This window comes from Alternaria conjuncta (assembly GCF_024043145.1).
Source record: "Alternaria conjuncta strain BMP 0040 chromosome Unknown scaffold_9, whole genome shotgun sequence".
Lineage (NCBI taxonomy): Eukaryota > Fungi > Ascomycota > Dothideomycetes > Pleosporales > Pleosporaceae > Alternaria > Alternaria conjuncta.
The window spans coordinates 792870-818508 of record NW_026250098.1 but is presented as its reverse complement, the minus strand read 5'-3'; the positions used below and the strand labels follow the sequence as shown (position 1 = coordinate 818508).

Below are 25639 nucleotides of genomic sequence, written 5' to 3'. Positions count from 1 at the left end.
CTTCACAGAGGCAGAAGGGTACCAAACAACGATAGGTTGCATGGTACTTTAAGTACTTGCAGGCAGTTCCGTCGGCGTTCGGTACGATAACGTCAAGGCTTCCATTCCGAGGATAGCTGCTTCTACTGAGAGCAGGTGAACCTGGCGAGTTCCCTGCTCTCTCGTGCCATCGTATCCCGACATGCGGGTAGCTGTAGCTGGACGCAGGCACTGCGTAACCGCGAGGTATACAGGCAATTGGCTAACGCACTCCGGAAGGTCGAAGAGATATGAACGCGGGGCGGAGCATTAAGGTGCTTGGCAGAGAGCAATGACGATATAGGTGGTGGGGTAGCTTCTGAAATGAGGAAGAGATGCCGCTTCGATGCACGTATCTTCTGCGGTCAAAATCTGACAGTCAGATAGCAGATCGGAAAAGCGCGCATGCTGACGCCGCCGTTCCGTGCACGTCGCCAGAGGCTGACCCGAAAGCCGTCCGAAGAAAAGTAACGGTGGTGGAAAGTATAATATGGTTCTGCGTAGACGGCACAGAGCAGAGGATGGCCGGTTGAAGTTGAATGCGGGGGAGTGCGGAGACGCGTGATGGGCGCGTCCTTATCCCGCGATGCACTTGGCAGCATAGAAGAGACAGAACTAGAGCTCAGGAACGATGGGCGGAGCATCTCACTTATATGTTTTCTGCGGTCCATCAAGGTGCCATCTCAGATTCTCAATGCGATAACGCGCAATGTTGGTGAGGGCGCAGGAGTCGAGTCCGAAAGTGATCTACGGCTAGCACGCTTTTGGGCTTAGTCATATCGAAAGGCGGGTGAACCAATGCAAGAGTGCACGGCGCAAGATGTTCGGCGAAGACTGCGTCAGTCAATAAACATTGGGCTGCCGGCAGCGCAAACACGACGGCAACAGGAAGGAGACAAAGGATACGAACCACTGACCGTCGCATTGATAGCGACAAAGCCAGCCGCACCTTCTCTGTCTGAGACTCGTCTCCTTTGTACCTTCCTTGTCACCAGTCGCTCTTTCAACTTTTGCCAACCGCCATCATGGACGTCTTTCGGTCGCCTATGCGCATGATCCCGCCCCTCACACCCCGTCGCGTCCCATCACCAGCCATGTCACCCGCCGGCAGACGAGGCAGAACGTATGGCAGCTCGGAAGAGACCCGCCTCCGCGACCTGTCGCCCGAGACGACCCTCCGCGCCTTCACACAAAAGCCGATGCCGTTCGACACAACACGCGACGAATACAAAATGTTTTCCTGCATCGAGACTCTCACCGCCGCCGAGAGAGACCTGGGATCGCGCGTCGCAAAGGCTGCGCAGCGGCTGAAGATATGGTGCGCCGAGATTGAGCAATGGGGGTGGTCGGGCAGCTTCGAGCAGCCCAGCGCCCAGGTCCGCGAGCAGAGGAGGAAAAGCATCGAGCTGCGCATCAGGGAGCACGTCGCCGGTTCCGACATGGGCAATGTCATGCCGCCATTAGAGTACTGGGGTTCGATGCTGTCGGTCGAGGTGGAGCAACACGAGGCGCGCCTCGACGACATCGCCGACGAGATGCTCAAGCTTGACGTCGAAGAGCTGAAGGAGCACGTGCTGGATATGCACCCGGCAGGCAGGTCGAGGCCGTCCTCTGCGGGCTACGAGGCCAATCGCCAGCACTACAAGGTCATGGACGACTTCTCCTTTCTCATCACTCAGACCCTCCTATCCGCCCTACCGCACCACGCCCAGCTCAAAGCCCGCCTAAGCACGTGGACCGCCCGCGTCTCCATCCTCCGCGAAGCCCCGCGTTACACCGGCGAACTCGATACGGCGCAAGAAGCCATGCGGCTAGGCTGGGATGCCATCGAGGCACCAGCAGACACGTCCGACGCTGCATTTGAGCAGTGGAAGAAGGCAGTAGATACCATATCGCTCGTGCTCCATCAGAAGGTCAGCGACTTGGGGAGGCAACTAGACAAGATGCTCGATACACTCGAAGGACAGGAGGACACTCTACCCGAGCACTGGATAGACGTCTTTGAAACTACAGAGGCTGACTATGGGCAATGGAAACTCGAATCAAGAAGGAGGATAATCGATCTCGAGGTTCGGAGACAGGCGGAAGGTTTTAACACTACCGAGAAGGGCGCCCCTGAACCTGCGCTACAACCAGAGGTCGATGCGGGTGCAACTGCGCATACAAGCGGCGAGCGGGTATTGAAAACAGCATCCTCATCAGTCAATGCTGGTAACGATGTGTCCATTGTCGCACCTACTGCGGCTGTGCAATCCGCTACTACGTCCAGATTGGATGCTCTCAATGCTCGAATCGACTCTGTCGCATCTACACTCCAATCGCCGCCACCGAAGCTTGCTTCGCAGAGCAGCCGCCACAACGCCATGCAGGATGACTACTTCAGTGCGCCCCAGCGTGGGATCTTCTCTGGAGACTATGCCATGAACGCATCGAGCAGCAGCAACTCAACACTTCATACCTCCATCGGCTCCAGCAACGCACGACAAGTCTCGGGTGAGACCGATGTTACCGAACACGAGCTGGCACAAGGTTTCGCGTCACCATCGAAGTCCCCTACTGCGACGACACATCTAGAGAAGATGAGCTTCGAACCAGGACCGGCCTCTGTTGACGAAGACTCGGAGTTCGAAGAAGGCGACACAGTTGTACAGTACGATCTTGATGAAGGCCCCGAAGAAGTCGCCATCCATACAGAGACTGACGACCATTCATCCCAAGCATCTTTACAAGGCAGGCCCAAACCTCTGGCGCTTTTCGGCAATCCCACGATTACAAAGAACGATGGACACGACAGCCCCGTTATGGAGCCTCCTCAAACGCCGCGATCATGGAGGGGCAGTCTTAGTTCGCTGTCCACAGATATGTCGCCTGATTCAAGCCCACCTAGTACTATCGAGGAGTCTCCTTCAGTCCGAAACGCCACTAATCGTTCTATGAGAGCGCCACGCCCTGAACTGAATGCAGCCATGGCGAAGCGTCGACCAGTCAAGACTACTACCACCGCTGATGACACATCAAGCGCTCCATGGCCACCGACGCACTTTGCTCAGAAAGCTAACAACAGCGCTGAAGAACTTGAGCGAAAGATCTCCGACATCCTCACGACTATCCCCGCCCATATCAGGCTTAGGTCAGGCCCCGGCCCCGATGCGCCCGAAGTCAAGTCGGCGCGTGGCCTTCTCGCGAAAAGCAGTCGTGGATATCTACGCGCAGCTCGCTCAGTCAGCGGCCTCAAGTCTCCTGAGCTCACACTGTCCCCTGCAAAGACTGAGTTCGAGTTGAACAACGCTACTTCAGGACGGAGGTCGGCTGCAGCTGCGAGAGGCGACAACGACATCAAACTGTATCATCTCACACAACCTGGCAAAGAACAGCCGATCAAGCTGTTCATCCGCCGCGTTGGCGAGAATGGCGAGCGTGTCATGGTGCGTGTCGGCGGTGGTTGGTCTGACCTAGGCGAGTACCTGCGCCAGTACGCCGAGCACCACGGCCGCAGGACAGCAAGCGAAGGCAAATTTGAGGTACTGGGTCTGGAGGTGAAGAACCCCGATAGTTCGCCGACGAGACCTGACAGCAGGGCGAGTAAGATGGAAAGACGCATCAGCGTTGGCTTTCCCTTGGCCAGCCCATCCACCACACCCGTCAAATCATCTGGTCTAGCCTTTACAAGCGACGAAGCGCCACCGCCGATGCCCAGCTTTATTCCTGGAACACCAGGTGCCACTACTGAAGACCCGACGATACCCTCCACAACTTCGTCTCGCAGTTCCTGGCAGGGTAGGGAAGTCGGAATGGCGGGCCCATCAGCCAAGAAATTGGATCTCAGCGGCGAGAAGCTGGAGTGGATTGAGGGCATGATGAAGCAGGCTCGCACCGTGAGCAGCAACGTCATTACCTCAAGCCATCCAAATTTCGAGCGCACCGACAGTAGGAGTGACAGCCGCCCTGGCAGCGCTGTAGGAGGAAAGAAGACAGAATTTGGTGATCTAGGCAAGGTTGGTGCGACCAAGCGTGTCTTTATGAAGGGTGGTAAGCCCAGTTTGGGCGATCACTAGGTGAAAGAAAGAGAGAGAGAGAGAGAAGAGGTGGCTTTTAATATTCTACATTGATACCCTGGGCCTATATATTGTATTGTACGTTTTCTCGTTTGTTCACGGTTGGATCGGATTGGTATAGTTTGGTTTGGTTTGGTTTGGGCGTATGGTATCGCAGAGCAATGCCATTATAGACGGGCAGGCTTCGCAGCACATCTTAGCTGAGGTACATCCCCCATGGCGTTATTTGGGACTCATAGATGGCAGCGTCACTAGCAAGTGATGAAGGGGGCGCGCGATTTCATTTGTGGTTCCCAAGAATTAATTCATTCCAAGTTTTCATACGATGTGCCAAAGGCCTGTTTTCGTTCAAGCCACAGAGGGATGCTCCAGGAGCAGGCAAGGTAGACGAAATGAGTGCCAATGGCAAGTAGCTCCACGTTCCACAAAGCCGACGAGCACAAAACGCGCAATGTCGATATGGAGGTCATGGGCTGGTTCGATCTTCGCACGTAGACTAATCGACACAGTATTGAGGAATAACTTGTGGCAATTTAAGAAAGTGCGGAATTTGGAAAGTGTAGAACAAAGCATTGAGTGGAGGAAAACCGAAAAGCGACTGCATGCATTTCAGTCTTTGCTATTCGTCATCGTCGTCATTGTCACCTTGGACATCCATGACACGCTCGCCAGCTTTCTCAAGCGTTCGGCGACTCCATACACGGACTCCTTTGTATACTGCCTGGTCATTGTCAGCATTTGCACAATAATGTCAATCGCTTTGCACGTACCGCTAGAAATGTGCCAACACCGATGAGGATGATGATCCAGCTGACCTGCTCATATCTGTCTCGACCAGTCGTCCGACCTCGACCGCCTCCAATTCTGAAGTAAGATAGTGGACTGGCGATGAGGACTTTCAAGAAACCAAGTACACCCATGCTAGCGAAGCCTTTCGCAAAGTGCTCGTACCAAGTGGCCGACTCATCCTCGTAGTAATAAGCGTAGTCAGATTCCGACGAGGAAAAGGGGGAGAAAAGGCTCCATGGGTCCAGATACAGGTTGATGATAGGATCTGCAACGAAGCCGAGGATGAACACGATGGATATCAATATAATGGCAGTCAAACCAACCTGAGCAGCTATAGTCCATGTTAGCACTGCTCTGTTAAAGTCAAATGGAATACATACCAGCGCTGCCTATGAAACGCCCAACTCCTAAACGCGCAAGTCGGTACTTGAAGCCACAAGTCGGACACTGCCAGTAGTTCCTACGCCCATAGCCAGGGTCTGCATGCCTCCAAGCTTGCAAACAAGCTTCATGAACATACTTGGATGATCCCTTACACATGCACGGGCGGATCAAACGGCCACTTTCATCTTCGTACACAACGTTGGACGACTGTAGGAAGCCAGGAAGGCTTTGTGAGGGAACATTGAATGTCGGCTGAACTGTCTCGAGGCAGATTCTGCATTGTCTGGGCGGCCAGTGGGTACGTCTTGAGCTGTGCGACTGCGATGAAGAGTTGTCGCTAGTATTGGAGGTGGCTGAAGGTGGCGGTTGCGATGTGGAACCTGTGGAGGAGGATGTCGCGTGGGCGGGTTCTGTCTTGGGCGCGTCATCAGGCCAGTACCAGCCTGGCATAGCCTGATATCCGGACGAAGAAGACATGGCGGGGTGTGAAACTGTAAAGGTACAAGGCGGAGGTTAATGCAGCTCTTACCAGTAATATAGCATGTGGGTAGGCATGAGATGACGAAGTGATCAATCAGGAAGCCGCGGGGAAGACATTCGCCAACTTAAGTGTCTCGGTAGTGCGGGTCATGTTCCGACACCGCCTCCTTGGGCGGTATGACACTAGGGACACGGTGGCAGGATATTGTAGACGTGGTGGTGATGCAGAGGAGCAGTTCTGGAAGCTCAAAGAATTCGGGGTTGCAGCTTCCTCAGACAAACCGGAGCTGCGGTTACGCCGAGCGCCGGTCTTGGCGCTTCCGGCGACGAAGCTCTGGGTAGCCTGGAGCTCTAGCAGATCGCCTCCAGTACCCGCGTCGTCTACCAACCCCACTGAACGTCTTTCCGCCGCCGACTACGCCCCCTCCTATATACCGCCTCTAGATTCTGTCAAGCAACCGTCATGGCGGACCGATACTCCTTCTCCCTCACCACTTTCTCCCCCAGGTAAACACTGCGCTATCGATTACGCACGACATGTTTGCTAACATTCATGTAGCGGAAAGCTGGTACAAATCGGTACGTGGCCCAGGGATATGACGATTCCCGCCTTCTTGTAGCAGACCGCATCTAATACCTGAACAGAGTATGCCTTGAACGCCGTCAACCAGGGTGTTACCTCACTAGGAATCAAGGGTGCGTTATATCGTTCATTAGCCCCCTAACAGCGCTGACTAGAGCTCGCAGCCACCAACGGCATTGTCCTCGCTACCGAGAAGAAATCGTCATCGCCGCTCATCGACTCGCAATCGTCATCAAAGATCAGTCTCATAACACCCAACATCGGTATGGTCTACTCGGGCATGGGCCCTGACTACCGCGTTCTCGTCGACAAGGCCCGCAAGGTCTCACATACCGGCTACAAGCGCGTCTACAACGAATACCCACCTACAAGGATATTAGTACAGGATGTGGCGCGAGTGATGCAGGAGGCTACACAGTCTGGTGGTGTCAGGCCGTACGGTGTCAGTCTGCTGATTGCTGGATGGGATGATGGTATCGAGCCTGAGGCCGAAGGCAAGAGCGAAGAGCAGACGAGCGAAGAGAAGAAGAAGGTCAGCGGAAAGACTGGTGGAATCCTCAAGGGCGGACCCAGTCTGTACCAGGTCGACCCCAGCGGGAGTTATTTCCCTTGGAAGGCGACAGCCATAGGAAAGAGCGCGACAAGCGCCAAGACCTTCTTGGAGAAGCGCTACACCGACGGTCTCGAGCTCGAAGACGCCATCCATATCGCCCTGCTCACCCTCAAGGAGACCATAGAAGGAGAGATGAACGGCGAGACCGTTGAGATTGGCATTGTCGGACCGCCAGAGGAGAGGCTGCTTGGTACCGAGGGTGTCGAGGGAGCCGTCGGGCCGCGATTCAGGAAGTTGAGCCCGTCCGAAGTTGAGGACTACCTCACCAACTTGTAGAGGTAGAAGGTTATGACACAGCACCATCCTGCTCCGAGTCGGTGCAGATGGACTTGGTGCTAAGGGCATGAAGCGACTTATGTAGCATTTACGAAAATGATGTCTTGAAATGCCTAATACTTGATCCCATTGGTTCGTAGACAGTGACGCGACACACCCAATTGGGTTGTTTGTGCAACAACGAGAGCAGATAGAGGTACGCGAGGGGTTCTGCATTTCGATTGTCCGCGGTCAGAACACGGCCAAGCTAGCACCCTGTCGCCTTTGAGCACTGAGACCCAACACCAAGTTGGTGACTTTCAACGCTTTTTTACTTGTGTCGCATCATCTTGATTTACAGATGGATTCGCCAATGCAAGATGATAACGATGCTGAAGCCCCTCCTGCTGTGCCCAGTGAGGCGTTCCAACTGCGAGGCTATCAGGCTGAGATGGTGGAAGAGAGCATGAACGGCAACGTCATTGTGGTCATGGACACGGGCTCAGGAAAGACGCACATGTAGGTAGAAGAGTTTCGCCATGAGAGAATCTTACTGACAAGTCTGCAGAGCCATCGAACGGACACGAGCGGAGTTGGAGACGTGCGAGCCCGACAAGGTACGGATACCTGCCGCTAAGTCCCCACACTAAACTTCATCTCACCGAATTCGGGACGCTTTTTAGATCGTCTGGTTTCTAGCACCCACGGTTACACTATGCGAGCAGCAACATGAGGTCTTCCAGTCTCATTTACCTGGACTCGGATACCAATTGCTTTGCGGAAGAGATGACGTTGATCTCTGGACCACTCAGGCGCAGTGGGACAGCGTTTTGGATCACATCCGCATCGTAATTTCGACACACCAGTAAGTCCACAGCGTGGGCGCAAGAGAAGCCACACGCGCCCGTTAACGCGCTTTCAGGGTATTGCTTGACGCACTCACACACGGATTTGTTAGGCTGGGCAAACTGGCTTTGTTGATTTTTGACGAAGGCCAGTGTGTTGCGTTAACAGGAGAAGGCCCCGCTAACATTCTGCAGCGCATCACTGTACTTTGAAGCACCCAGCAAATCTGATCATGTCCAATTTCTATATGCCTCAATTGGACAATGGTGGCAAGTCGCTGCCTAAAGTTCTTGGGCTGAGTGCGAGCCCTGTTATGAAAGCAGCAGCCAGCGAGCAGGGTCTCCAGTAAGTTTGGCTTGTTTGGACGCGAATACTACTCTGATATCTGTAGGGAGATAGAGCGGAATCTGCACGCCACCGTAAGAACACCAAAGCTTCATAGGTCCGAACTCATACGGCATGTTCATAGACCGGAGTTACTTCAGGTCAACTACTCGTTAAACGTTCCAGGGCAACAGCATTCTCAACTGCTTCTCGCGTTGCAGCATGCATTACGCACATATGATCTTGCAAAGGATCCGTACGTCGTCGCATTATTGGACCAACAAAAGCATGGCTTCGATGTCTCTCGCCAGCTGAACAAACTGTGGAACAGCAATAAGACTTATTGTCTCGACCAGTTGAAACAGCTGGTGTCAAAAGCGGAAGCCATGGCAGACGAGCTCGGAATCTCAGCAATGGAGTACTACGTACATCAATGTATTGGCAAATTCGAAAAGGCAACTCGCGGGTCGGATCAGCAACTACTGGATTTGACCAACAATGAGCGACAACATCTCCTGAGCATATTCCAAGACCTTCCCCTTCAGAATCCCGCACCTTCACCTGCTACCATCATCGAGAAGATGTCCCACAAAGTCGAAAAGCTTATCGACACTCTGGTCGCTGAAGCGAATGGCACCCCAGGCTTTACAGGTCTAGTATTCATTGAACAGCGAGTCTGGGTAGCATCAATTGCTGAAATTTTAGCATGTCATCCACGAACCAAGGATCTGTTGCGGGTAGGGACATTCGTCGGTACATCGCAGACAAGCAAGCGCAAAACAAACGTATGCGCTCTGGCAGAACCAGCCAACCAACAAACCACGCTCGACGACTTTCGTGCTGGGGTCATAAATCTCGTCCTGGCTACAACTGTTCTTGAAGAAGGTGTCGACGTATCTAGTTGCCATCTCGTGGTATGCTTCGAAAGACCCAAGAATCTGAAGAGCTTTGTTCAGCGACGCGGAAGAGCGAGGCGACAGGAGTCGCGTTACTTCATCCTCGTCCCAGATACTGGCGAAGCACGATCTTTAACATCGTGGCAAGGGCTTGAGGCTGAGATGAGGAGAGCGTATGAAGACGATAAGCGCAAAGTTAAGGTGGCCCAGGAGGCAGAACAGAAGGACGAAGTGGGCGAGCGCTACTTCAGTGTCTCAAGTACCGGGTGAGTTAGAAGCCTTTACTACCAGCGTTTGCTTTCGTACCTTGCCCAATCGGCCTTCACTTACTGGAGACACTAGTGCATTGTTGACTCTGGAAAACGCGGCTCAACATCTCTACCACTTCTGCGCGCGGTTAGGGGGCAACGCCTACGTCGACACGCGACCTGAAATCGACTTTACCAACACCCTGGGGCGGATCATTGCTACCATTACGCTACCAATTTCTGTCGACCCGACTGTAAGGAAAGCCAAGAGTCTGCAGTCGTGGAGCACCGAGCGAATGGCTCAGAAAGACGCCGCCTTTGAGGCATACAAGGCTCTTTACCTGCACGGATTGGTAAACGAGAATCTACTCCCCGTCCAAGAAGAGGGAGACGACAATGCGGCCCAATACCAGATTCCCGACGATCGCCCATCCCTTGTACCTGTTTCTCAAACTCTCGATCCGTGGGCGGTGGTTGCGCAATCTCATGAATGCGAACCTGACTTATGGTACCGCACCTTGCTCGAGGTGAAGACGCCAGGGGAGGAACCGATGCGCATGATACTACTAACACCAGCTCCCATGCATGAGATTCCTAATATCTTACTACATTGGAACGAATCGAAGCAGTACACTGCTACAACCTCCGCTCTTTACGGTACATCTTTGGTCGATATCGACATTGATCTGTTACGCTCCATCACGTGGAAGATTTTGCGCTCGGTTTTCGGAGCACACATCATCAAAGGGGTCGACGACTTTCTCTGTCTACTTGCTCCATGCGACTCATCGGGATATATGATGACAGAGAGCGAGCTATACGAATGGAATGCGACAACGGAAGGCCAGCGCCCAGCATCCAAAATCCTGGCTCAAGGAAACCTGGACACATCGAACTGGGGTCTGACTTCCTTGCAAGGAGACCTCCGGAAGTTCATGCCCATGTCTATCGAGCTTCCAGAGTCCCCAGACCTGACAGGCGTTGACGAAACCCTGATACAAGTTGTGCGTTTGCCCAAACGTCGAGACTTTTTACATGCGGTATTTGAGAACGCAAACAAGAGCGAAGCGTATACCAAAGTAGAGAGTCTACTAGCTTCATCATGTCTTGTTGAAAGTCTTCCGACTAGATACGCCATTCTGGCCTTGTTGTTACCATCGATCCTGCACAAGCTTGAGGTATACATGATCGCGGATACACTTCGGACGACGGTTCTCCAGCCAGCTGGATTCGAGGCACCGGACCTTCCAGTCATCATCACAGCACTTACTTCATCCGCGGTTGACAAGCGTGACAACTACCAGAGGATGGAATTCCTTGGCGACTGCATCTTGAAGTTCGTCGCTTCGCTTCATCTGATGGCTGCAAATCTCATCATGCCCGAAGGGATTCTCACTGGGAAGAAAGGCAAGCTTGTCAGTAACGGCTACCTGGCGCGAGCTACGCTGGCTGCGGGCTTAGACAAGTTCATCTTCTACAAGAACTTCACCGGCGCAAAGTGGAAGCCACGATATATTAGTGACACACTTGCTGACAGTGCGCCGGCGGCTAAGCAAGAGAAGTCATCGAAACTCATCGCCGACGTCATAGAGTCGCTCATTGGCGCCTCCTATCTGGTCGGCGGCTTCCCCAAAGCGTTCGCATGTGTGCAAGCTCTCCTACCACTAGAGAAATGGACGCCTATCCCGGAAGCGAACGAGATACTCTACAACGCAGCTCCGTCGCAAGACACAGTAACAAACTTGGCTTTGGTCGAGAAGCTTCTTGGCCACACGTTCAACAGGAAGGACCTTTTACTAGAATCGCTTACCCACTCTACATTCCGTGGCCCGAACGTACATTGCTCATACGAGCGCTTTGAGTTTCTCGGAGATGCAGTGCTCGACTACATCATCTCGAAGAGGCTCTACGCCCATGAGTCGAGGCTACCGCATTGGAAGATGCATGGCGTCCGAACAGCAATGGTAAACGCCGCGTTCTTGACTTACTGTATGTTCGAGACTACGGTAGCGGAAGAGTTGACCAACAAGTCAACCTTCCAGCCAGAAGTGCATCATAGAGCTCTGTGGCAGTTCCTTCGATCGTCGAGCCCAGAGCTCATCGCCGGGCGAACTGCAGCCCTGCAGCAACATAACGAGGCACGTCATGCGATCGCTACAGCTCTTGCGCACGACAATCGCTTCCCGTGGCATGCGCTCTCGCTCACTGACCCACCAAAGTTTCTCTCTGATATAGTCGAGAGCGTTATCGGCGCCCTCTACATCGATTCCCATGGCTCTATCCCCGTGTGCGAAGAGTTTGTCCGTCGTCTGGGTATCTTGCCATGTCTAGAGCGCATTCTTCGTGATGGTGTGGACTGCTGGCATCCGAAAGAGCGGATCAATACGCTTGCGGCGGATAAGGGTATCAAGTACGTCCGGGTCACGAGCGACCAAGGCAATTCTGGTAAAGGAGCGAGCAGCCCGGAGAAGGGGTATAGGGTTCAGGTAAGGATTGGTGGGAAGGATGTAGGAGGTGTGGTCGAGGGAGTCAAGAGGTTGCAGACTGAGACTATCGCTGCCTGGAAGGTTATCGCGCTGCTTGAAGGCGCAGCTGCTGATTCTGTACCAACGAAGGCAGCAGAGGACAACGAAGAGGAAGACGAGGAAGACGGGGGTGTTGCTGTTGGACCACTGACGGCAGCCGAGGAAGACGAATCAGACGAGGAAGATGAGTTCTTCGATGCTGAAGAAGGCGGTGGAGTCATGTTGGAGATTTGATGCGTAGAGGGGGGAGTCATGCTGGAGGATGCTGAATAGACGGTGGCCTATCACGTATGATAACGCACCGGTCTTTGCCAACCGGTTGATCACACTCTCATCTCTACCGCCCCTTGTATAGATTGTGGCTCACTGGATCTTTCCACGCCTATCATATTCCATAGAAGCTCGTTGTTGCCTACGACTGTCAACATGTCAGTACCGGTTTTGGCCCCCATGCAATGAGGCAGTGCCTCTGGAGTATACTTTGGTTCCCCGCTTCCTTCCACCCTTCCTCGAACTTAATTGAGGTTCCGTGACAACCATTTGCGGTGTTTCAAGCGCTTATAGAGTATCCCAGTTACCTCTCTAGCATACGGAGGCGTTGCCGAGACGTAGTCTGCCCAATGGTAGTTATTGCTTATAGACGACAACGCATTGTTTGCTTTTGCACAATGACGATGACTTTTGCACGGTGATTGTGATTGGTACTGCGCCGTACTCCAAAGGAAGCGTTCGCGACTTAAATCTCCGAGGAAGCCTTTGCCAAGAAGTGTAGGGTGTGGTCTGGAGTCGGCAACGCCGAGCATGGTGACCAGAGCAAAGGTGCAGCCTCGAGAAGACGGCTTGTGCCTATCGCCAGAGCCAAAGTAGCTTTCGCCACTGTTCACTCCCATGTCCCCCTCTTATAGCTTCCTAGCTGTGTTGCCAATCGCTTGGGTATTCTGCCCATTTCGTCTCCCAATCGTCACTGTCAATCACTTATCCCTACCATCCGAGGTACCTATGCTTCCTCTTCTACAATGACAAATACGTTGCTTATCGATAGCATTTATCCCGATCAGCCAAGTTCGTGGCTGAAAGTCGCGGTTGTCGCATCGAGCGAGCCGTGCGGCACGGTTGTGGAGGAGGAAGTTTGAAGCGCGTTTATGCGTTGGATGCAGCTTGAGGAAACAGAACGAAACGAAGCCAAAAGCTTAGAATCCTCTGCCTGAGTTCCCTCCGACGATATCAGCTGGATGATATATTCCTTCGTCAGTTCGGCCGTGGCGTCAGTCATCGGATCGGTATGGCGGCTTGGAGCGCTGAAGTCACCCGGTGCGAGTAACGTCCTCACTGGCTCGAAAATGCGCCATTAGAGTGCTCGAGGGTATGATTCTGCCTTGCGAAGACCAAACAGGTAGTTTGATCCCTTCTTCGATTTGTATGTTCGGAGTCTGGCGTCGACAGCTTAGGAACTTGCTCCGAGAAGCCTGTGCTCTAGCATCGTCCCCAAACCCAGACGTAAGTCTTGCATCCTACGATACAAGCTCTGAGCTATACAGACTCTATCATCAACTACCCTGGAAAGCGCGATGATACGTTACCCTAGGCTTTGTAAAAGATACGTGGTTGTGGTATCAGTTGCTTCCGACACGGAAGCCAGCGCTCACACGACCCTAAAGTCTCGGCAACTCAGTCTTCTCGGAAGCTGCCTAAGGCAGTACCATTGAGCCTTCGATATCTTTGCGCCCTTGCAATGCTCTCGGGTGCCTGGCTGGTCTCTCGGTGTAGGTACTTGTTGAGGGTAGTCGTGTGATACCATAGAACCGACCGGCCTCATGTCCGACAACGCGGCAGGTACCCTCAGCTCTACCCGGGAAGCTGGTATGTATGTCTCATTCAACAGCCATCGGGCCGTATGGCATGTTGTGTATGGGTAATAGACCCTATGCAGAGTCATTGGATGGATGCGGATAAAATGACGTGCCGGTCAAGGAGAGTTCGGGCTGATGCCTGGTAGCGGTTGAGCATCTTGTGATGTAGCGGTATTGATCAGCGGTCTATACAAGAATCCATAGCTCGGAGGGAGCCAATTCACTCACCCTTAGCGCCATGTTGGATTGCAAGCACTTGACAGGTAGCACTGTTGCTTCCAGGGGAGGCTATATGTGTGGGTCGATGTAAGACACTCGATGATACTCGGAGCGGAATACGTAAGCTTTTTTGGCTGGTAGGGCTGTTGGAGTGGACCCAAAACCCGATGCCTCAGGCTGTCCGGTGTTGTTGCAATATGTAATCGGTGTGTGCGGCGCTTGCCAAAAGGGCCGGCTCGGCACAGCCGAATTGAAGGGCAGAGCGGAATAGGCATCGCACGATAGGTGTTGCGGGAGAAATTATGTTGTCAGAGCGGCTCCGGGAGTTGCAGACTAGTGTGGCGGAGGCACAGTTGAGGTGGTTTCCTTCCGACGCTCCGTTGTGGTGAGGCGCTCGTGGTGCCGTGTGGCGTATTCGCTGTTCTGACAAGACTGCCTGACGGCCACTTCCCGGGCCCGAACATCAATGCAATGTGACTGCTCTCGGTAGGGGCGAAAATTACCTAGCTACCGTTGCTCTGTCTAGTGATCTTTGATTGAGGCGCGGAAACCGCATAGCAAGACTCGATGGAGAAAAATATCTTGTGTAACTATAAAGCGCGCAGTATCTTCGATACGAAATATATAACTACGGAACAGCCATCATTTTTCCAGACCTTCATCTTGCAAGATATCGAGATTCGACACCTACTTCCAATCGTCTCTTCATCCTCTCTCCAGCTTCATCATGTCGTCTTGTTCAAACCAAATGCCACAGTCTTCTACTGGTGGCAGACCTACCGGCGCGACAGGTGGTGGCTACAACAAATATCCATGCCCAAACTGGCAGCAGGCAGGTCACCCGTCAAATTACAACTTCGTCGACCAAAAGGATCAGCTGTGCGCTCATTGCATGGTCAGTATATCAGTTCCACGGTTTCGCACTGCGCTAACCATTCTATCAGTGCGCACCCCGCCGGCGCTGAAATGAAGCATCTTGCAACATCAGTGCAGATGGGCTTGGAGAGTCGCAGTCGTGCTTGTTTTGAACACGTTGCGAGGGCGTTTTCAGTTCTTGTGGGGTACTATTTGGGTTCTATTCGGGTGTTCGTTGAGTCAAGTGACGATGTTTAGATCAAGCTGCGCTGCTTGAGTTGACGCGAGTTTAATGGAATGGAAGCTGATTGCGCATGTTTCTCCTCCCCACCTTGCAAGTCAGTGTCAGTGTCCAGCACCGATCGCTTTTCTTGCACTCATCATGCTGCAGCTGATCCACTCCGAGCGTTGACTTGTCTACATGGCGCCCCCATGATCAGGATTCGCATACATGCGGAAGGAGCTGCTTGTGGTAAGAGCATCTGACGTCAAAGCGGCATCCGCACCCAAACTAGGGATACTGCGAGTGCCTTCGTCCTTCGTTTCAACCATCTACGCCTCGCACTGCAACGGACCGAGCCTGAGCTTCCATGGCTGGAAGGCTATGCGGGCGTCTACTCTTGGAATCGGCAGATGGCGCGAGAATTCTCAGCAGCGGCGGCGACAGGTGGACCCCCAACCAACACCCACGTTAATCAGCGCCTTAGCCGGTTCCTCATCAGCCGTGATTGATCGACGATGGATGCACAATGATCAGGCGGGGCAATAACCGAGGGAATCCGCTTTCTCTGTTGAGAGTGCACGATTGCAACGGAAGGGGCGTCCAATCGGTCTAGCTAAACCCTCGAATCGAGAGAACTGATGAGCCGAAGAAGCCGGACAATCACCAGTACCACCAAGATTGCTCATGTTTGGCATCCCGTATTATGATGCTATACCAGCTGATATGCATAAGAGAGTACTCAGCGTCGCGATCACTGTCACGGATCGGGTTTCCATCTTCAGCGGACTCTCGATCCATCACTCCGATCTGTTCACCCTTTTGAGTCCGTAGACCCCAAGCTGCCACCGATTGACAACGGCTTCGTACCATGAGAAGTGCCAATTCCACGCCAGCACGTTCACTCTACTGCAGGGAAAGCGGGACTTTACGCGCTAAGCGCGCATGATTCGTTGTCTTTCATGTTGGACAGCCTCTGCTTCGACGAATCATGCGCACACTCAAAAGAATCCGGAAGGGCTTGCCACATTCCGTAGCGCAAGGCCATGACAAAGACGCCAAAGATGTGAGCTAGCCCTGTTTCACCCAGACATGTTAGGTCCCTTTAGGCAAATGATGCTTGATATGATCTGGTTGGATACCATCCAGAATGACATGCAGAAGCCCGTTATCGAGCAATAGACCGAGGGCCGGTAGCTGGGAGACGGCAAAAGGAAAACTCTAGATCGACGCTGATCTCGACCAGGCGATTAAGCGCGCAAAAACGTGGCATGCCGATTCATTGGAATTGGAAATGCACAGTGGGTCTCTAAGCCTGCGAAGTACTCCAGGGAACCCAGCTCCCCGCATCCTTACATGTCTGTCCCGCCGAGTCATGAGCGCGGTGAATTCCCCAACGGCTACCGGGTTTCGCCAGGACTCAGGGCCGATTCAGTATAGTGTGGTCTCTGTCAGAAGATTGAGCAGTGACGTCGTTTTGGCAGTTCCCACGGTACTAACTCCCACGCTATCTCCATGATGATAGTTTAGGGTTTGCACCAAATCTCCGCACTACGCAGATAGTAGTTGGAGCAGTAGCACGGGGCAAAGCGCCCGCCGATCACCACAGTTCATCCATCGTGACATGGCAGTGCTTACAGTGTATGCTTGTTGGAAGCGACACATCCCGTATCGTATACAACGGCCAGCCACGGAGATACGCACACGGAAAATAACACATGAGCTGGACCCGAGGTTTGGCTATCCGGACTTTTGCAGGATCCTTGATCCCAGGCATCGACCTCTTCTGCGACCACGCTGAGCCTTACGCACACACCAGGAGCGATCCGTCCTCGAGCCACATCATCGGAAAGCAGCGAATGGGAAAATATATTCACGTCACACACGGCTCAACTTGTCATGCGACTGCGCCGTCGGCAATTCTAACCCAGAAAAACAAAGCAGCAGTATATGGTATCCTCAGGTAAATTATCGGGGCCATGTTTTGGAGATAGACAGGTCATCCCGTACGAAGCTACGGGCCTGGTGTAAACTGCGGCCGGCGCTACAAGACACAGATTCACTGGACGCAACAATCCAACATCGCAAGCTCTTGAATACTCCACCTAAGCTAATGAAGCAACCTCTTCCGACGTATGAGGTATGTGCTGAAAACATGTGACCGCAGGTCTATGCATGCAGGTGCAGGAAAAAACAACTACTCCATCCCAAATAACTGGGTATGCATATGCAGGTTAGGTTAGCCGAGTAAACGCATATTTGTCGCAACCAACACGATCTTCAATTTCGTTTCATCGCTCATACTCCTCAACAACGACGACGCAACACCGCTTCCATGATGATATCAGGTGTAGCATGACTAACAACGACCCAACCTTCGGCCTGAGGATTTTGAGCCTGAATGACCTAGGCATGTCATGGACCGCACGGTGGTAACGACAGAAATACCAAGCGTTTAAGCCGCGGTCTTGACCATGCAGCCTTACGATGACCGATGACCTGCACTCCATGGCAGCCATGCGCGTAGGCCGTCCCAACAAAGGAAGCCGCGAAACCACCGGCACTACCCACAGCTCACGATATCGATATGAAGTCCACTCGTATGTCTTACTTCCAAACACTCAAGGCACGTAAATCGGGCAGGTGTGCAAGGCGTAAAAAAAACGTCCCGTCCGTCATCCTTCCTCTAAGCGCCGGCTTGTGCGGCGCGGTCGTAACAAAAGCGAGCCAAAACCTGGTCCTGGACCCAGCTGATCAACGCTAGGCCTTCCCAAAACCCACGTCTTGGTCTAGTCCAGTAAGCATCGCCTGGATATGATGGTGGCTTGCACGCTCTGGAGGAGTGCTGCGGCGCAGCAAGCGCCGGCGCGTAAATGGGGTTGAAGCGAAATGGGCCGATCCTGCCTTGAACAAACGGACGACGACCGCGTCCCTGGAATGAGGGCCAAAATCAATGGGTCGATTGCTAACCAACGAGCCGGTATACGAGAATAGTATAGTGCTGTGGTTCTTTTCAGGCCAGCAATGTGCTGGCTGGGCAAGGCAGACGTGTAGCTACGCAGCATCGCAATTCGCGCAGGTACGTCGGATACAGCTTCATCACTGTTTCATGACTACATCATCATCTGTGCTTTTGGACTCCCGCCCGCTTATGTTGGGGTCGTGCTTACGTTGCTGATATGATCTCCAGATATTGGTGCACTAGCCGTGACATCCAACGTGCCGCAGCCGAGCTCTCGCATCGTGAGTACGAGGGTCGCCATGTTCTCGTACTTTCCCTATTGATCACAGTACGTTGCGCGATGAAATCGCCCCAAGAGGTAGAGTGTGTTCGTAGCTATCCCCCTGTTACCAATGGGCGTTTCGTCCCATGCGCACCTCTGGATCTTGTGAGAGTGAAGCCATGGCCGATGAGTAAAGTTGGTATTGAGATTTGATTAGTTATTATGATTCCTAACTTTGCTTTGACTACCTCATAACATCATGCACCTCTGAATGGAGAGCCGTGAGAATTCTCGGCCCTATCAAGATTGACCACCTTGACGTTTTGCAGCCTCACCAACGCCATGTCGCGAAGTCGAATATGGGAAGAGCTCGTGTAATCGTTAATATGATATCGTGCTCTTTAGTGTAATTATCCGGTTTCTGTGAATGTGTTAGTTTGCATCTCTTGCTTATGGGTACCATGAAGAACTCACCAGTCTCAACACCGGGTTGCCTTCCGTCCAATCCTCCAGTGACCTTCTTCTTCAACTTAGACAGCCCGATCTTAGCCTCATCCTTTGCGAATTTCGCATTTCGTGCAGGCTTCCATTGCATCAACCCACGGTGCTTCCTCTCTTCAGTTCTCTTGTTCTGCTTGTTGACACTTCCATTTCCGCTCGATGATGTTTCATCGGTCTCGGCTGTGGTGCTTGTACGAGCTGTTGACATGGACTGGCGAGCTTGATGATCCTCGGTTGGCGATAGATCGGTCTTTTGTGACTTCAGTTGACCATTGCCTTTGCTTTGATCACCTCCGCCCTGGCCACCACTCATAGCCTTCGCGTTGCCTACCGTATCAGCATCTTCGACACCGATATCGGATGAAGAATAGTTTGCGCCATAGTCGTCATCAGAGTCGTCGTTATCCTCATTGTCGGATGGATGGTGACGGTCGTGTAGTGGCTCTTCAACGCCAGGTTCACGTCTCTTTTGGCGTCTGGTATTCATGTAGGCTTTAGGGTTGTCTCCAAAAGCACCTGACCAGTCCTGACCATCCTTCGCGAGCCACTGACGCTTCTCTTCCTCACTCGCATTCTTCAGGATGTCACGTCCTGTAGTCAATGACTGGTCATGCAGCTCCTGCACGCGATCTGGTATCTCCTTTTCGACCTTGTGGTTTCGGACACCTTCCGTAACACAAGCCTCCCATGTCTCGAAGGTCTCGCGTGTGTCATTGTCGGTGATGAAAGCAGCGTGCGCCTCGTCTGTACCGGCCTTGAAGCGAGCACGGAATTGCAGGCGGCCCACCTCTTGGAGGTCATCGAGACCAGGTTCCTTGTGGCAGTTTGATTCGGTGATGTAGTTCTGTGTGAGTCGAGCAGGAGCAGCGGTCTTCCAGATTGGGATGTTAATGTCTGCATCCTCGTTGTCGATGAAGTGCTGGAGCCAGATCACGGCATAAGCGTCGGCCTTGCGATGATTGCTGATGTGGAATTCGAACACGATCGGTGACCTGTAGCGGTGCTTAACTGGTAATCGGACGTTGTTCTTTCCATTGCCTTCTTCCAAATCCCAGTAATAGCCATCGCCTTCTTGGAGCTTGGTGGCAGCGCTGCGGCCTAGCTTGCCGGTGCTACCTCCAGTCCGCAACTTGATCTTGGGGTGATGGTTGTAGCCTAGAGCCAGGATGCGCTGCGACCGGAATTCGAAGGTGCCGACGTCCCAGCCAAGCATCTGCGGTGGTAGACGAGTTTCGATGCTGCGGAATAACAGAGAGATGCGTATGCGACCGAAACCGATACCACCGTCGAGCGGATACCATCGCGTAACCTGGGATGATGTTTCGAGGATGTCAGATAGCTTCAGTGGAACCACGCCTAGAATGGGGTCATGCTCCCTGTTCCTTTGGTCGCGCACCGTTACCGTGATGATGGCCGATCGCCAGTCACGAACGAATCGTTCGGTACCTGCGTTGAAGATGGGCTGAGATGAGACGGCCTTGGAACGAGTTCGGTAGACTAGCTCGTCGTTGAACAAGATCGTACAGTAGCTGTTCGGGAGATTGCCACCAGTCTCTTCTTTGCCTTCGCCGTAAGGCTTCGCAGGCTCGTACTCGCGACCTCTAGGGTCGGCGCTACCCTTGACGTTCTCGAGCTCTAGGTTCACGATCTGGTGGCAGACCACACTGCAGATACCGCTAGGCCAGAGAGGATCCGGTGGAGTGTGCATGACAGCATCATCCTCTTCGGAGTTGATGACACCCTTCTCGTCTTGTAGCTCAGGCTTGTCCTTCAACTCGTCTGGGAGAGACTTGTTCTTGCCGTCCGTTCGCATCTCTTTCCTGAATTTCGGCTTGGTGAAGTAGCCGACTTCCCAGTGAAGTTCTCCAGGCATCTCGCTATCGGCATCCATACCAGCCAGCTTTGAAGTCTGCGGGTACATCTTGCCGGGGTGTTGAATCATCTTCTGCATGGAAATCTCGACCTTTCCGACAATGTCATCGGCGGTGTGTCGGTCGGAGTCCCAGAGTTCTACGCTCAGATTCTCATTGGCTTTGATCAATTCCGGTCCAACAAGAACAGCTGCTGTCTCTTCCCAGATCGGATTCAGGTCATCGGTAATGACCCGAGTGCAGTACATGGGTTTTCCGTATTTTGAGAAGGCGATAGTGATGTAAGGGTCACTTCCACCATGTTTCGATCCGCGTTTGTCTTGCTTGCTCAGGCCAACAGCGCGGTGAATACGGATCCAGAGAACACCGAGGGCTTCCGTGTCCTTCTGAACGGAGTCGCCCTGGAGAATAGCTCGCATGTCGATAGACATGGACTTGGGCGCAACATACACTAGGCTGATTAGCATGTTTTCTTTCTCCGTCTAGAAGGGCTCACTTACTGCTTGCCGCTGCCTTGATGGCGTAGTTGACGAAGTTACTGATCAATGGAAGGTTGAGGATGTTTACACCCTTCTCCACCATGGGTGTACATCCGGCACTGACCTGCGGTGCGCCCATCAACGTGAAGGTCAATGTCTTCAGGAAAGGAGGCTCCGGTGTCATGTTGAGACGCAGGCGAACTGTGCCGACAAGTCCCTGCAATTCGACGAAAATGGGCAGCGGAACACCGAAGAGACCCTTAATTCCCAAGTAGAATACCAGCTGCATGTGCATGTTTCGTGCCCTCTCCGAAACTCGCTTTCCACTGGGGCTCGCGTGATATGCGAAAGAGACCTCCAGATTGTAGTAATCGCCACCTTCTTCGTCTGCTGCTGCTTCTTGTGGGTCTTTCGTCTTTTTGTTCTCTTCGTGGATGGACCTCTTCATGTCGCCCATGTGTGAGTCTGGAAGTGCTCGCAAGCTAAGGATGCGCAACGGGTTGCTTCCTTGGTTGATTTCGGCCACGCGGACATTTTCGATGACACCGGGTACGGAGGCCTGCATGACATCTTCAAGCATGTCCGCAACCCCGGAGAACATGTCGGGATTGATGAGGCCCCAAACAATAGCGAGAAGCGTGTTCATCCATTCGACGGACTCGGGTAGCAAATTTAGAGAGGCCTACAAGATGGTTAGCTATCGCTCATGTGGGTGGACTTTCGCAAATACACACCATCTGGCCACGGACTTGCTCGCTGTCCCACTCTACCTCTCGTCCGCTGCGCACGACTTCCTTCATCCAGAGAAATACGCCAGAAGCCAGGCACATGCCGAGTGGTATGAGACCCTTCAGTGCGCCACCGAACATCTTGCCTACGACAACTGTTCCAATCAAGATACCCGCGCACAGGTAGTTGGCTCGTGTTTCGAGTGCGGCAAACATGGGCTCGTAGCTGACTGAGGGTGTCGGGTGGAAGAGAACGTTCGTCTTTTCGCCGTGGATAGGTACGTCGGTCGTCGTGCCTTCGGCGACTGGATCTGGTGGAGCTGTGACATCCTGGTTGTGCTTGTAGTCTTCCAGAGATTGGGAGGCGTCGGTCTTGATAGGCTGCAGAGTATCAGCTAGTGAATATGGAGCCGGCATAGAAAACGTACTGTTTGCTTATCAAGGTTTGCATTTGGTATGACTAGATGCGGGTTCTCGACCTCGTCCATCATATCCTCGTTGACATCGGCAATGGTGACTTCCCTACCAGTCGTAGGGTCAGTAACCACCTGCTCTGTACCCTTTATTTGTCTTTCCTGCTGCTTATGGGGTTGCGATTGTTGCTGGTTCTGCTGCTTGGATGCTTCGTCTATTCTCTTGTCCCGAGCCGCCTTGTCCTTGTCCAGATTTTCGACGAACTGCCTGACGGTAGGGATTGGGTTGTGACCCGAGTAATGCCCTCCCGGAGCGTGTTGCTGCTGTTGTGACGCCATGATGTGCTGTATCTCCTCCAGAGTGACCGCCCAAGTCAAAGTCAAGGGTGTGGAGGGGCGAAAGGGCTCACAGCAGTTGCGGCTGTTGCGGGAGGATCGAGGATCGTATGGGCCGATGGAGATATATTGGGAGAGTTTGGGCCTAGCGAAGATCTCCCCGCTTAAGAAGCGAAAGCAAGGAACAAGCAAGCTGCAAGGCCATAAAAGAGTTCCCGCGCGCGGGGCTGCCAATTGCAGTCAATGACGTAGGGCAAGTGCGCCCAATGCTGCAACAGGAGCAGCCGCGTTACCTTTTTGCGCACGACGCGTACCCAACCTTCCAAGGTTTGCTTGTGCCACGGCAAGAAGCTGTCAAAATCTCCACTGTGGCTGGAATTCTGGTAATCACCCTGGCTGTCGCGTTCATGGATCGCGAGATCCGCCTATAATGACGTCAAGGCACATGGTGTGGCTGCATTGGCCAATCAGAGCATGGTGGGGCTGATCGTCCCCTCCACCTTGGAACGACTCATGATCTCCTTGCTCACGCCTTGCTAACGGAAGTTACCCGCGACCTATTTCGAGCGCGCTATTGGCCAGGTCTACATTATGTCAGGCTGGTTCACTCTCTTTACCAATTGTCGCTACATCCTCAATGGCGAGCTTGTTGAGGACCATCTCGTTATCTCAGATGAGACCGGACTCATCCTGAAAAGAGAAGGCTACATTGGCGGCGAGGCTATCGACTTGGAAGACACTATCATAGCTCCAGGCTTCCTGGAACTGCACACCAATGGGGCAAATGGCTTCCATTTCACACACTATGAGGACGAAAAGACATATGCGACCAAGATCGATGATATCGCAAGGTACTACGCAACTCAAGGTGTCACCGGATTCTGGGCAACCCTGCCAACTATAAAGAGTAATGAATTCCAAAAGGTGAGACAGATGTAGCATACTGTGACACCTTTGTCGTGCAATTGAACGATCGATAAGTGCATACATTGTGCCAGTCTACTGACACAGCTCCAGATTCTTCCCTCTTTGAAGCCACGGCAGATTTCCTCTTCAGCATCTCTGCTCGGAGCTCACACCGAAGGGCCATATCTACATCCAGATAAGAAGGGCGCGCACAACAGCTCCCTCTTTCACCCATGCTCAACCTCCCCTTCGACTGTGTACGGATCTACTAATCTGCAATCTACTGTCAAGCTTGTGACCGTCGCACCAGAACTTCAAGATTCAGCAGCACTTATCAAATCGCTTACGTCGCAGGGCATCAAAGTAGCAATGGGCCATTCAACTGCCACGTATGAACAAGGATTGACGGGGTTGAAAGCTGGCGCAAGTGGATTAACACATACCTTGAATGCCATGCCAGCTTGGGCATCACGAGCGCCTGGATTAGCTGGCCTGGTCTCGCTACCGGAAACAGGAAAGGTCGCACCGCCGTGGTATACCATCATTGCGGACGGAGAGCATCTGCATCCCAATACCGTGTCTTTGCTTCATCGCTCAAGCCCAAAGCGATCGATTCTGATAACAGACAGCATTGAACTTGCTTCACTCAAGAATGGAACATATCCTGGCCACTCGCAGATTCCTTTTGAACAGGTGAAGAATGGTACACGGGCGACGATTGCTGGAACCGACACCTTGATTGGTGGCTGTATACCACTCCAGCAGAGTGTGAGAAACTTGATGGATTGGTCTGGATGTGGAATCGCAGAGGCTGTGGGCACGGTTACAGAAAATGTGGCTGCGTTTATGGGCGTTGACGGAGAAGGTGGAAGAGGTGTGCTAAAGGAGGGTAGAAGAGCAGACTTGACGGTATTGAATGAGCAAGGCGAAGTGCTACAAACGTGGGTGGCGGGACACAAAGTATGGGACAAGGAAGAAGACATCAGGGCACACGAGGACGATGGTGAAGCAAGAGGCTGACACTTAGATACACGAGAGCACTGTTGCTAAAGAGCCTGTTGACAATGCGACACTAAACAATTACAACGTCGCTGGACTGTCAGCACCTTCCTACATATAAACGCTGTGTAAGTCGAGGGCTAGCACGAGCGAGCAGCACTTGCGTGAAGTCAAAGAACGTGTGAAGCATATTGACTATATAGTCAGATCTCGAAGCACAAACGACCTCGTCTCTCTAAGCATCGATACATTTATTGTACATACTACCCTAAAACATGAACATTGAGAAGTCTGCCCAGTCTGTAGCGCACACTCCTGCACCCGAACCACAGAAGCCGTCCCCACCCCTTCTGATCTTCGTTCTCGGCCCTCCCTGTGCCGGCAAGTCGACGATATGCACCATTCTAGCCAAACACTTCAACCTAGACCACTTCTCCCTCGGCAATGAACTCCGTAATCTGGTCTCCTCAAACTCGACTGGCCATCCCGCTCGCATAAAATGCAAGCTGTCGGTAGAGGAGCTGGGAGATCTCGCCAAGAACGTCAAAGCAGGAACACTGGCGCCGTCCAACAGAACACCAAAGTATGTCCGGGAGCGCATCTTTCCTGATGGTGTCGTTCCGCCAAACGTACGAATCCTGATCGACGGCTTTCCTAGGGGAGTAGATCGGTGGGAGACTTTCAAGGAGAGTGTCAAAGACATATGGCAGCCCGACGGCAATACCTGGGTACTGGCATTGTGTACTGATCGGGAAGTGGCAAGAGAAAGGTTTGTGAGTCGCGGAAGGGCAGGCGATGTCTTCGATAAGCGATATGACAGTCATGAGGATTCTGTCGGCGACATCATCGCTGCGATGAAGCAGGATGGGATGAATGTCATTGAGTGTGAGACTGGGCTGGGCTTTGATCCGCAAGACATAGTCGGGATCGTTGAGAGCATCTCACATTTGGTGGAGGGCAATCAGGCATAAGCAGAGGCTCTCCATGTCATGCCTAGCTGATCAGATCTGATCGTGTCAGCC

At 52.8% G+C, this 25639-nt stretch overlaps 8 protein-coding genes across 8 annotated transcripts; 6 read left to right on the top strand and 2 right to left on the bottom strand.

Annotated features, from left to right (window-relative positions):
* Positions 1-1043: 1043 nt before the first annotated feature.
* Positions 1044-4073, top strand: J4E85_006735 (uncharacterized protein; the record flags this gene model as incomplete). The annotated part of the gene is made up of 1 exon (XM_051470971.1): positions 1044-4073. The coding sequence occupies one exon, from the start codon at positions 1044-1046 to the stop codon at positions 4071-4073; it is 3030 nt and encodes a 1009-aa protein (XP_051325181.1).
* A 619-nt stretch (positions 4074-4692) lies between these two features.
* Positions 4693-5380, bottom strand: J4E85_006734 (uncharacterized protein; the record flags this gene model as incomplete). The annotated part of the gene is made up of 3 exons (XM_051470970.1): positions 4693-4794; positions 4844-5185; positions 5327-5380. 3 exons carry the CDS (start codon positions 5378-5380, stop codon positions 4693-4695), a joined length of 498 nt encoding a protein of 165 aa, XP_051325180.1.
* Positions 5381-6189: 809 nt separating this feature from the next.
* On the top strand, positions 6190-7198 carry PCA2 (putative proteasome subunit alpha type-2; the record flags this gene model as incomplete). The annotated part of the gene is made up of 4 exons (XM_051470969.1): positions 6190-6233; positions 6286-6305; positions 6372-6422; positions 6465-7198. 4 exons carry the CDS (start codon positions 6190-6192, stop codon positions 7196-7198), a joined length of 849 nt encoding a protein of 282 aa, XP_051325179.1.
* A 340-nt stretch (positions 7199-7538) lies between these two features.
* On the top strand, positions 7539-7827 carry DCL2 (Dicer-like protein 2; the record flags this gene model as incomplete). Its single annotated transcript, XM_051470968.1, has 2 exons — positions 7539-7696; positions 7746-7827. 2 exons carry the CDS (start codon positions 7539-7541, stop codon positions 7825-7827), a joined length of 240 nt encoding a protein of 79 aa, XP_051325178.1.
* Positions 7828-8255: 428 nt separating this feature from the next.
* On the top strand, positions 8256-12250 carry J4E85_006731 (uncharacterized protein; the record flags this gene model as incomplete). The annotated part of the gene is made up of 3 exons (XM_051470967.1): positions 8256-8368; positions 8466-9509; positions 9586-12250. The coding sequence occupies 3 exons, from the start codon at positions 8256-8258 to the stop codon at positions 12248-12250; spliced, it is 3822 nt and encodes a 1273-aa protein (XP_051325177.1).
* Positions 12251-18794: 6544 nt separating this feature from the next.
* Positions 18795-22715, bottom strand: J4E85_006730 (uncharacterized protein; the record flags this gene model as incomplete). Its single annotated transcript, XM_051470966.1, has 5 exons — positions 18795-18805; positions 18859-21207; positions 21257-21917; positions 21970-22344; positions 22392-22715. 5 exons carry the CDS (start codon positions 22713-22715, stop codon positions 18795-18797), a joined length of 3720 nt encoding a protein of 1239 aa, XP_051325176.1.
* A 588-nt stretch (positions 22716-23303) lies between these two features.
* On the top strand, positions 23304-24638 carry J4E85_006729 (uncharacterized protein; the record flags this gene model as incomplete). Its single annotated transcript, XM_051470965.1, has 2 exons — positions 23304-23636; positions 23730-24638. 2 exons carry the CDS (start codon positions 23304-23306, stop codon positions 24636-24638), a joined length of 1242 nt encoding a protein of 413 aa, XP_051325175.1.
* A 254-nt stretch (positions 24639-24892) lies between these two features.
* On the top strand, positions 24893-25588 carry J4E85_006728 (uncharacterized protein; the record flags this gene model as incomplete). The annotated part of the gene is given in 2 exon segments (XM_051470964.1): positions 24893-25386; positions 25405-25588. The coding sequence occupies 2 exon segments, from the start codon at positions 24893-24895 to the stop codon at positions 25586-25588; spliced, it is 678 nt and encodes a 225-aa protein (XP_051325174.1).
* Positions 25589-25639: the final 51 nt, after the last annotated feature.